At 32.5% G+C, this 11,275-nt stretch overlaps 2 protein-coding genes across 2 annotated transcripts; both read left to right on the top strand.

The window, feature by feature from the left end:
• The first annotated feature begins 262 nt into the window (after positions 1-262).
• Positions 263-2,015, top strand: LOC143616964 (uncharacterized). The gene is made up of 5 exons (XM_077089651.1): positions 263-286; positions 418-1,171; positions 1,239-1,322; positions 1,512-1,714; positions 1,818-2,015. Exons 1-5 carry the CDS (start codon positions 263-265, stop codon positions 2,013-2,015), a joined length of 1,263 nt encoding a protein of 420 aa, XP_076945766.1.
• Positions 2,016-2,120: 105 nt separating this feature from the next.
• On the top strand, positions 2,121-3,007 carry LOC143616961 (uncharacterized). Its single transcript, XM_077089650.1, has 2 exons — positions 2,121-2,614; positions 2,719-3,007. The coding sequence occupies exons 1-2, from the start codon at positions 2,121-2,123 to the stop codon at positions 3,005-3,007; spliced, it is 783 nt and encodes a 260-aa protein (XP_076945765.1).
• The last annotated feature ends 8,268 nt before the right edge of the window (positions 3,008-11,275 follow it).

Genomic DNA, 11,275 nt, shown 5'->3' with positions numbered 1-11,275 from the left:
AGGTACCCCCAAACTGGATTAATTGCTACATGTTTGACGATGCGTGCTTTTTGTGGAAGCTTAATGATCTTTTTGTATTAAATATGTTAATGTAATGTTGGTAAAACTTATGTGCTAACGCCTAGACGGTAACTAAACTCGGAACAATGCAATATGGTGTAAATTAATGTAGTGGTGTTTCCTTTATAAGCAATGCTGTAGATATCAGACGTGTCTGTTGCATCCCGTTTACGTTTCCGCTGCGGTTACGGGGTGTTACACAATGGACGTTACGTCGTTAAGAAAGGTATAAATCTAGATAATAGAAGTGTTGTGCCTTACAAAAAAATTCTTTTACGAAAGTATCAAGCCCATATAAATGTCGAGTGGTGCAATCAAGAAGGATCAATCAAGTATTTGTTTAAATATATAAATAAGGGTCCAGATCGTGCTACAATTTCCCTTGTCCAAAATAACACCGCCGACAATGAAGATTCTCAAGTAGATGAGATTAAAGCTTTTTACGATTGTAGATATCTTTCTGCATGTGAGGCTTCTTGGAGAATATTTGCTTTTGATGTTCATTACAGGGTCCCGGCTGTTACGAGACTTCCTTTTCATTTACCTGGTCAACAACAAGTAATTTATGGCCCTGAGGAAGATATTGAAGATGTTCTTACCAAGACTTCCAATTCAGTTTCAATGTTTACTTGTTGGATGGTAGCAAATAGAAACTACGAGCATGCAAGGAGGCTATCATATGCTGAGTTTCCAACACAGTTTGTATGGAAAAAAACATCACCACCAAAATGGGTAGAAAGGCAAAGTGGGTTTGCTATTGGTAGAATTCATGTCGTCCCCGCATCATTTGACGAGGCATACTACTTAAGAATACTTTTAAACAAGGTTAAAGGACCAAAATGTTTTGAAGATATTCGAACAGTAGATGGTTTTGTTTGTGATTCTTTTAGAGATGCATGTTATAGAAGAGGTCTTTTAGACGATGATAAGGAGTACATAGAAGCAATTGAGGAAGCAAGCCATACCGCAAACGGATATTATTTAAGAAATTTGTTTGCAACAATGCTTATAACATCCTCCTTATCAAGACCTGATTACGTTTGGGATAATACATGGCAATTTTTAGTCGATGGGATTCTTTATCATCAACAAAAGAAACATAAGAATCCAGGTTAGTTTTGTTATATGTCTGAACTTGTCTTTTTTTTAGTTTAGTTTAAGGTAGATTTTTTTTTCAGGTTTGTCTCTTAGTAACGAGCAACTGAAGTACTTGGCATTACTTCATATTGAGGAGTTTTTGGTATCAAACAATTCATCTCTACGTAGGTTTTCACACATGCCTTTTCCAGATCAGGAATCTGTGTCTACGTCAATGAATCCTCTTATGATGGAAGAATTATCTTATGATTAGGATTGTTTGTCAAATGATTTTAAGCTTTTGTACACATCTCTAACTGATGAATAAAAAAACGTTTACAACGAAATATTCAACTCCGTGAAATGTAAAAAAGGTGGTGTTTTTTTCATCTATGGTTACGGTGGTACTGGCAAAACATACTTATGGAAAAGTTTATCTGCCTCAATTCGGTCAAAGGGAGAAATTGTTCTTAATGTTGCTTCAAGTGGAATAGCATCTTTATTATTAGAAGGCGGTAGAACGGCTCATTCCAGATTCCTTATTCTAATCAATCTTACCGAGGACTCACAATGTCAGGTAACTATTATAAATTTCAATAAGTCTAGATTATTTCAAATTTAAAATTGAGGCAGCTAAGTTATTTTATTGAATATAATGTTGACATATTCAACATTTTCAGGTTAAGGGAAATACAAATGTTTCTGAGTTATTAAAGAAAACATCATTAATAATTTGGGATGAAGCTCCCATGATTCATAAACATGCATTCGAAGCGTTGGACATAACCCTAAAAGATGTTATGAACGTTGATTTGGGCAACACTTTCGGGTCATTGTTTGGGGGTAAGGTAGTTGTTCTTGGTGGTGATTTCAGATAGATTTTACCTGTTGTACAGAATGGAACAAGAAACGATTGTGTGAACGCCACATTTAGTTCTTCTTACATATGGTCAAATTGTAAGGTTTTGAAACTAACTAAGAACATGAGGTTGACTGTTGGTTCTCAAATGTCAAATACTTTAGAGATTAAACAATTTGCTGATTGGTTGTTGGATATTGGTCAAGGTAATCTTGGTGGTCCTAATGATGGTGAAGCAACTATATCAATTCCAGAGGATCTTCTAATAAAAGATTCCCTTGATCCTATGTCTGATTTAATAGACTTTGTTTATCCTTCTATGTTAGATAGGTTTAATGATCTTACTTACTTTCCAGAACGGGCGTTGCTTGATCCCTTAAATGATGTGGTTCAAGAGATTAATGATCGTATGTTAGCATATTTTCCTGGTCAAGAAATGGAGTACTTAAGTTCAGATAGCATCGACGAGGTTGAAAGTGTATCTGAGGATTTTGATCCCACGTTGTACTCTCCTGATTTTCTTAATGGTATAAAGATGTCCGGAATGCCAAACCATCGTTTGTTACTTAAGGTTGGAGTTCCTATTATGTTACTAAGGAATATTAATCAGAAAAAAGGGTTGTGCAATGGAACTCGACTACAAGTTGTTAGTTTGGGTAATCGCGTCATTGAAGCTAAGTTGTTTCTGGTACTAATATTGGATTTCGTACTTTACTTAGCAGAATAAGTCTTACACCGTCTGATAAGAAGCTTCTATTCAAGTTAAAAAGGAGACAGTTTCCTATATCGGTTTGTTTTGCAATGACTATAAATAAAAGTCAAGGACAATCTTTATCGCGTGTTGGATTATATTTAAAAGACCCGGTTTTTACACATGGCCAGCTTTATGTTGCTTTGTCTAGAGTGAAGACTCGCGAAGGTATTAAGATTGTTTTATTAGATAAGGAATCCAAATTGATTAGTGAAACCAAAAATGTTGTGTATAAGGAAATATTTGGAAACCTTCTATGAATTTATTTACAATACTTTTTTGTTTACGTTTGTATCTTTTTAAATATGTTTAAGGTTTTTTAATAAATGGATTGTATTATTTTATTTTGTTTAACTATAGGTACATGTTTGTATGTTCAATTATGTTTAGTTGTTTATGGTTTTTGTATTATATCTTTTATGTTTTTGAAATTTAATTTTGTAGACTTTTATTTATAGGCTAATATTATACTGATATATATATATATATATATATATATATATATATATATATATATATATATATATATATATATATCCGAAATATATGTTATATACATTTATATGTTATCAATTTACTCCATTAAAAAAATAGGAGAATAGGTTAAATGTTCATCAATAGTTTAACAAATTTATAGGGATAATCATGAGTTTTATGGAAACAATAACCGTCATTTTTATTAATAATTAAAAAAGACTCTTTGGAAGATAAACATAATAATCATAACTTCTTCAATAATCAGTTTCTTTGAAATTTTCATCTCTTCCATCATCTTCAACAATGACAACAATTGTTTCTTGGAAATTTTCATCCGAAACCAATAATTATCAGTTTATTCTTAGCGATCTGTCTACAATCCATAAGCCTTCTATCGAATCGGTTCTGTCTTTTAACATTCTGTCTAAATACCAAATAATAAGGTTCAGAAACCGCAAACAAGTTATTAACGAGGAAGACAGAGAACTATTGAATGTTCTAAATGAAGAGATTTTACAACATGAACAAGCACTACTTTCTTTTGTCAATGTTAGGGAGTGGTTTTTTTATCCTTTGCAAAATAATGTGGTTATCAAATATGTGAATGGACAACAAAAGACTGTTAATCCGAAGTCGATATTGCAATCCAATGGCATTTTTCTTTTAAGAGATTTAGATTTCTTGAAGCTTTCTAATGTTTTTAAAGCAAGAGCACATTTGGATTTGGAGAATGAGGTGGCTGAGAAGGTTAAATGGCTGTTAGATTGTCAAAATTATGAATCCGATTTTGATGATCTTCAAAGCTATTTTGGTTCTGAATCAGAAGTTTAAGGTAAATCAGATGAAATATGTAGTTAGATTTTTGATAAATATAATTTTTGACTTTATTGTTGACTTTGATTTTTTCCTTTATGTTAGTAGTTTACTTCATATACATAGGCTTCTAAAAAAGTACAATACACACTTATAACAGTTTGTTTTTGTTTTGTCAGGTTGTTATGATAGTTTGCGGTTTTTGGTGGATCGTGATGTAAGTTCATTTTTGGTAAACTTAAAATCCATATGTTTATATATTCTTTTAGAGTGTACCTTATATGTTTATATTTAGTTTGTGTTAGTATGAAGATTGTATTAACGGCATTATAATTTTAATTATTTGGTATTAGTGATTGCTTATAATATGTCTGCCTCTCTACTATTATATTTTCAATATACTTTCATTTGTAATTACCAAATTGATTATTTTTTTTTTGTTTCTGGTTATAAACTTAGATTATAAAATTGATTTATTTTCTTTTGACATCAACATAGTAGCTACATATTGTAGATATCACCCATTCATTATAATATACATTAACTTTTTGGTTTAATACTTAATAACGTTCCATGTTTTGTTTATATTTTTCAGGTGGTTAAGGTGCATGGTTTTGTTTTGGACGGAAGTTTTCAAGATCATCCTGTTCAAGTCATGTTAATATCTAATGGTTTAATGTGTTTGATAAGACAATGAATTGTTTGTTTCTATTAGGTTATTATGTAGACAATGGTTTGGTCTACTTCTTTTTTTGGATGTTTTTGAATGTTTATATATCGTTATATGTTATTATATTTTGAATGTTTATATATCGTTATATAATATTATATTGTATGGTAGTTTATATACATTTTGTTATATATCTAATATCAACCCGTGTGTAACACGGGTACTAACCTAGTTAAAATACAATATATTTATAGTTGCTTTCTACAAGTTCTTAATTTTTAATATCTAGATATAATATCATCTTGTTAATATTCATATATTTATAAAATATAAAAACAAAACAAAATCTTTTTAAAAGTTAATTAATCATATACGAAATAAAATGGGCAAGTAATTTTAGGAAAAAACATACTGATTTTTATTATATATTAGGTTATCTAACTAAGAAATAAATAAATGTGCACAAATAAATGTTTTGTTGACTTTATATTTATTTTCAAATATCCTATTAAATTTTGGTTAAATAATGGGTTGTGAAAGAGAGTTAATAAAGGCTCATTACATCCATTTCTTTTCTTCTTTAACTGCAACATGAGAATACTTATTTGCGCCGGATGCCGGAAAATATGGTTGGTTTACTCAAATCTTTTCATCTCAAGTTCTCTACTTAATGGTTATCAAATCCACAGGGGTCGATCGGAACTTTAACATATATATACCATTAAATTTTTTTTTCTCACAGGGGTTAGCCGACCCCCTACCACTAAGGTAGGTACGCCAATGTAGACAAGTGAGATTTTTGATCTATAAGGAATCTCATGTCTCTTAAATCATCAGTTTGTGTTGGGTTTAGTTACTTGTGAAGTAGGGATGACAGTGAAACCCGAATGCGATGGTAATACACAAAACTTGACATAAAGGGTTTGGAACGGGGTTGGTATTAGTTTTGAATTTTTTTTAGGTTTGGGACGGGTTCCGTATTTCTAATATACCTTATTATCCGACCCAATTACCGATAATATAGACACATTTACCCGATTACATACCCGAAGTGCATAACATAGTTTTATATATATACATATTTATTTATTTTTATATCGTAACATTAAAAATGGTATTGTGTTAACTGTTGGTGTCGCCCAACAATCTTAAAAGTATTATATCAATAAACAATCGATTTAAATATAGGAAGTTAAAATATAAAGGGAAACAAAACAAAAAGGAAGTGTGAGAATGATTTGTGATCATATAAAGAACTTTTTAAAATTAAATAAAAAAAAAATCATAACTCGGTATATAAATAAAAACAAAAAATCTGAAACACTAAAATTTTTTCGCCATTGTTCCCGTTCAAAAAAATAAATAAATATATAAATATAAATTTAAGAAAAGATACAATGCCGAGATCAAAGACACAATGAAGAAAATGAACAAAAGAAACAATTATAACTAAAAAAAGACACAATAGATCGCAGAATATGACACAATGCCGTTCAAAATATCGCAAAATATTGAGTAATGTAACATAATATAAAGAAAAATACACAATTTCAAGAAAAAATATACAATCAATGACGAAAATAAACAAAAAACACAATGATAAACAAAAAGATACAATTATCTTTTTCGCTCACCATTGTGTCTTTTTTTAGAATGAGAAAAACGGTGGAAAAATTTTTGTGCTTTTTACTTTTTTATTTATTTATTAAACTTTAAGTTATGATTTTTTTATTAATTTAATTTTTTTAATGTATTTTTTATGTGGCTACGAAGCCTTCTCATCCTTCTAATTTTAATTCCTATTTAGTTTAACTTGACCCTTAGAAATATATATTGATGTTTTAGTGTTCATATCAAATTATAAATTACCTATTTACTTTCATCTTTCATACTACAATTGATACATTAGCAAATCACATAAACTTGGATGATTTTATATAACTGATTAGTTATATATTGTCCAAACGATAAAAAATCGATGGGTTTTTGTGTCGGGTATACCCGACTGGTAATTTTAATAAATGAAAGGGTATGCCTGAAACCCATGGATCTGCGCGATACTCGATTGGTAATTACCCGATAGATACCTGACGGATCTGGGATGGGTGTTATATTCGGGAATGGGTTTGGAAATACCTAAGCCCGACCCATTGTTATCCCAAGCATATGAATATTGAAAACTCCACAGTTGAGCGTGCTCGGGTGAAAGTAATACGAAGATGGGTGGCTTCCTGGGAGGTTTTCATCAGGGTACCCAAAAACAAATCTGAGCATCCATCTAGGCACATTATTGGTCGTTCGAGTGGCCAAATGTTACAATTGGTATCAGAGTTATTCCCGATCCGTCGGATGGTGGAGCGTACCTCATCGAGGTCGATGAGTCCCCATAGGAGTGATTTTAGCAATACAGAGAAGAATAACTGACCAATTGTAACACCCTATGAAAATCCTCAAATCGGCATTGGACAAGAGAGATTCTTGGTTCATAAGGATTGCACTGCCTCTTAACTCATTAATGCATTTTGGGCTTAGTTCGTTGTGGAGACGATGAAAACTACGAAGTTTTGCGTGCTCAAATGTAGTACCATAATTGATGACCATCTAGGAAGTCTTTATCGGGGCAACAAAAAACAAATTCGTGAGTTCCTGAATGGAAATCCAACGGGGTAAATTAGACAATATTGATGGTACGAGAGGCTGAATGTTACAAAGAAAAAATGCATGTTTCCTTTGTCATTCAATGCCGCATGAAGGAACACAACGTTACTTAGTATTACAATGGCGGATCAATAGGAAAATTTAATAGACATACAAAAAGAAAATTACACCTAGGGTTATCCTAATATTTTCTCTAGAGTATCTGAATACACAAAATGCAGACGCAAAAATATTTTTGCACTAATTAAACACTTCGCTATGAAAGTTGAAGTCAATCACCAGCACCCATAAACCCCCTTGGCCCACCCCTGCTGAGCAACATATCTATGATTTATTCTAGAGGCGTGTACGGTTCGGTTCGATAATTTTGGTTAATAACCAATATCAAACTTGAGCTAAAATTTTGCTTAAAATACATTAAATGAATACTTAAATACATGAAATGAATGTATAACTACATGAAATGAATGTATAAATATATGAAATTGAGATATTAGTACATGAAATGGATATATAAATATATAAAAATGATAGTATTATACATATAATACATGAAATAGAGGGAAAAAAGCTTAGAAATATGAAAAAATGAAGAGCACGGTGCGGTTCGTTTAATTCAGTTTTCTATTTTTTCGGTTCGGTTTGTCGGTTTTCGGTTCGGTTTTGGTTATCGATTAAGTTATTGCTCACCCATAATTTATTTAACGAAAACAGTCCCTACTTAGCAACCTATCATGATTTATTCAATAAAAAAGTTAATCTGGAAAAGAAATGAATCAAGAGTCTCTTAGGTCATTTACCCGGATGCCCAATGGCTAGGAACATGATGGATGACTCGGATGTCCCGTGTTTAAATTCTGATTCCGACTGGATTTTACCAGAGCAATAAAACCTGCTATGCCTTCGGGCGGGACGAGCCAACTGAGTTTTACTGGGATCGCCAAGGCAAACTCGGATGCGAGCGTGGATCCCAATCATGTCAACATAGTTGGCCTGAGTGGGGTGACGGGGCCACGTGTTCGCGCAATGAGATAATTTAACTGTGAAAGTCACCAATCGGATAAAAAAAGAGTCTCTTAGGTGTAAGATTTTGAAATTCCTGTTATTTTGTGGGTGTGATTAATTTGGCACTTACTATATATGGATGTCCTCTAGAAAAATGAGGACCATCTCAATCTAGAGTCTCTTTTGGTGTAAGTTTTAAAATTCCTGTTATTTTGTGGTAATAATTTGGCACTTACGATATTTGGATGTCCTCTACAACAAGAATAAGGACAATCTCAGACATATGGTGATAAACAACTCGTACACTATGTCACTATAATTTGTAGTTATATAAACGCCACACCAGACCTACATAGATATTGGTGGCGCTGCCCTTGACAACGTTATATGGTTTCAGTCACTATTAAGTACCAAACTTAGAAAAAGTCTAAATCAAGCATGTACAGTACTATACCTCAAAACTTTTACCAATATATATTTTTATTTCTTATTTGGTTTAAGTAAACACCTAGTTATTTAAAACCGCATGATGACATTAAAATTATTATAATAAATATCTCATTTATTTGTAAATCCTTTCATAATCAAACCTTAATTTACTTAATTTAATTTCCCTCTTCTAAATATTTTCTGTTAAATTCAGATCACCGTTCGTCATCGTCAACCTCTCCTCTCATGCATCAACCACCATCGTCACATACATCAACCACCATCGTCACATAAATCAACTGCCTATTTTTCATAAGACAAATATTTGTATTCATATTTGTCTGTTTACAAAAACAACATGTACGTGTTCGTTTATGGTTATTCGTTAAAAATCTAAAAAACATACGCATCTCAATTGAAAGAGTCCAAACTTTAAAAAAAATATAATGAACGCAACAAACTAATATATATGTATTAAACCAAAACAAAACTATGTTAAAAAAATAAAACAAATCATTACAAAATATAAAATAACAAAATATTAAAAATAAACACCTAAATAAACTCTCATAACACGAGTTGCTTAAACTAGTTCTCTTATAAATTTATTGCATTCCCTTTTTGTAAATTTGAATACCTTTTTTTCCGGTTCGTAAAATATCTTAAAGTATATATTGAGAAAATCGGTAATTTGTTAAGAGCAACACTACTTAATTATTTTGTATCGTCTAGTTGTATCTCTCAAAGGTACCTTTTCGCAGGGCCGGCTGCGAGAATCTTTGAAACATTTTGGGCCCGAGACAGATAATAAAAATGCGGGACATGTGAAATAGATTTGTGTGTTATTTTTAGATTTAGTTTAATAGTTTAAATAATTATTGACTTTTATGTGACTTTTAAAAAGAGAAGAGAACAATAAGGCACATAAAAAACTGTTGTGTTTTGTGTTCTTTTAAGCATGGGACATTTGTATTTTCTTAAAAATGTTTTTCCAACTGAACTAAGGAAATTTTGATGTACACCAACTAGATGTATAATTTAAACATATTATATTAAATATATATATAAATTAAAAAAAAGATTTGGGCCTTTTCGAAAGGCCAGGCCCAGAGCCGTAGCCCTCCTTGCCCCCTTTGGTCGGGCCAGCCTTTTTGTGATGAATTTACAAAACATATTGTCGGTTGCACAACATTTTGTTGTCAAGTAATAAAGTTACGTAAATCAGTGATTGTTATTGCCCTCGCAAACCCGCGAGAAACATTTAATGGTTTTAGTTTTGTCATATATAAATTGTTACGAAACTAGTTTGTGGCAAACCACTACTTTGACGCTTTTGTATATAGAATTTTAAAATTTTCGTTTCTCCTTTCTAACTAGTATTAACACGTTTAAGTAAATGGGGAGCACTTGACTAGTATTAACACGTTGCGGCCTGCTATCTTCGTTTACAGTTTTTAATACTAGTCAATTATAAGAAGACAAAATTACAAATATTGTCCTTTACGTTTGTATCAGATTTCATTGGTTGTCCTTTATATTTAAAATTAACATAATTTGTACTTTACGTTTCCAAATGTCACACTGTTTGTCATTTGACTCTAACTCAGTTAGTTTTTATTGTTAAGTCTGGTCATGTGCAGGGCATATGAGGGCTAATTGGTCATTTTACCCATTTAATAAAAAAACCATTTTAATAATTAAAAGAATATATAAACACATAGTTAAAGAATATAATTAAAAATATAAATGAAAAGGTGTTTCTCTCTCCTCTCTCTCCCTCCTGTTCATATACCACCACCACCGTCCTCTCCGGCGAGCCACAAACACCGCCATCAGAACAACACCACACTGCCATCGGAACAACACCACAGTTGCCAACCAACACATCGGAATCCTTGTCAAAATTTTATTTTCCCCATCCTCTCTCTATATATATATCGCTCCACCGTTGTTTGCAAGCCCTAGCGGCAACGACGACTCTCCAATGGAAAAATACACCCTGATTAGGTTTCCGACAACCATGATTAGGGCTCGTTAAGGCCGCCGATGGATTAGATTGATACACAGTTTCGGTATCTTCAATTGTTACAGCTTTTAATACTGTACACGTTTAAGTGCTCCCCGTTTAAGTGTTCAATCTATTGATTCTCTCCCAATTGGTTGGACCATAGGTGCGATGATTTACTTCACGGGCAAGGTCTCTGGTTCAAGTCTAGGATGGCCCAACCGCGCCAGGGAAAAGGATAGAAGAAACGTCCGACTCCTTCATGCATGCTACACTCGACATTGGGTGGGGGGGGGGGTGGAGGGATTATAGCTCAGTTGGTAGAGCTCCGCTCTTGTAATTGGGTCATTGCAATTACAGGTTGGATGTCTAATTGTCCATGCGGTAATGATAGTATCTTGTACCTGAACTGGTGGTTCACTCTTTCTAAGTAATGGGGAAGAGGAACAAAACATGCCACTGAAAGACTCT

This window comes from Bidens hawaiensis, unplaced genomic scaffold, assembly GCF_021521415.1.
Source record: "Bidens hawaiensis isolate Kalapana, Puna unplaced genomic scaffold, B.hawaiensis_p1.1 tig00050704_1, whole genome shotgun sequence".
NCBI lineage: Eukaryota > Viridiplantae > Streptophyta > Magnoliopsida > Asterales > Asteraceae > Bidens > Bidens hawaiensis.
The sequence above is the reverse complement of the archived record's forward strand: the minus strand, read 5'-3'. Positions and strand labels throughout refer to the sequence as shown.

Bases quoted from the DNA above. Each gene is read 5' to 3' on its own strand.
- LOC143616961 (XM_077089650.1), top strand. From the start codon at position 2,121: ATGAGGTTGACTGTTGGTTCTCAAATGTCAAATACTTTAGAGATTAAA. The intron at 2,615-2,718 runs GTTGTGCAATGG...TTTACTTAGCAG, and splicing joins AATATTAATCAGAAAAAAGG to AATAAGTCTTACACCGTCTG.
- LOC143616964 (XM_077089651.1), top strand. From the start codon at position 263: ATGGACGTTACGTCGTTAAGAAAG. The intron at 287-417 runs GTATAAATCTAG...TATATAAATAAG, and splicing joins ACGTTACGTCGTTAAGAAAG to GGTCCAGATCGTGCTACAAT. The intron at 1,715-1,817 runs GTAACTATTATA...CAACATTTTCAG, and splicing joins CCGAGGACTCACAATGTCAG to GTTAAGGGAAATACAAATGT.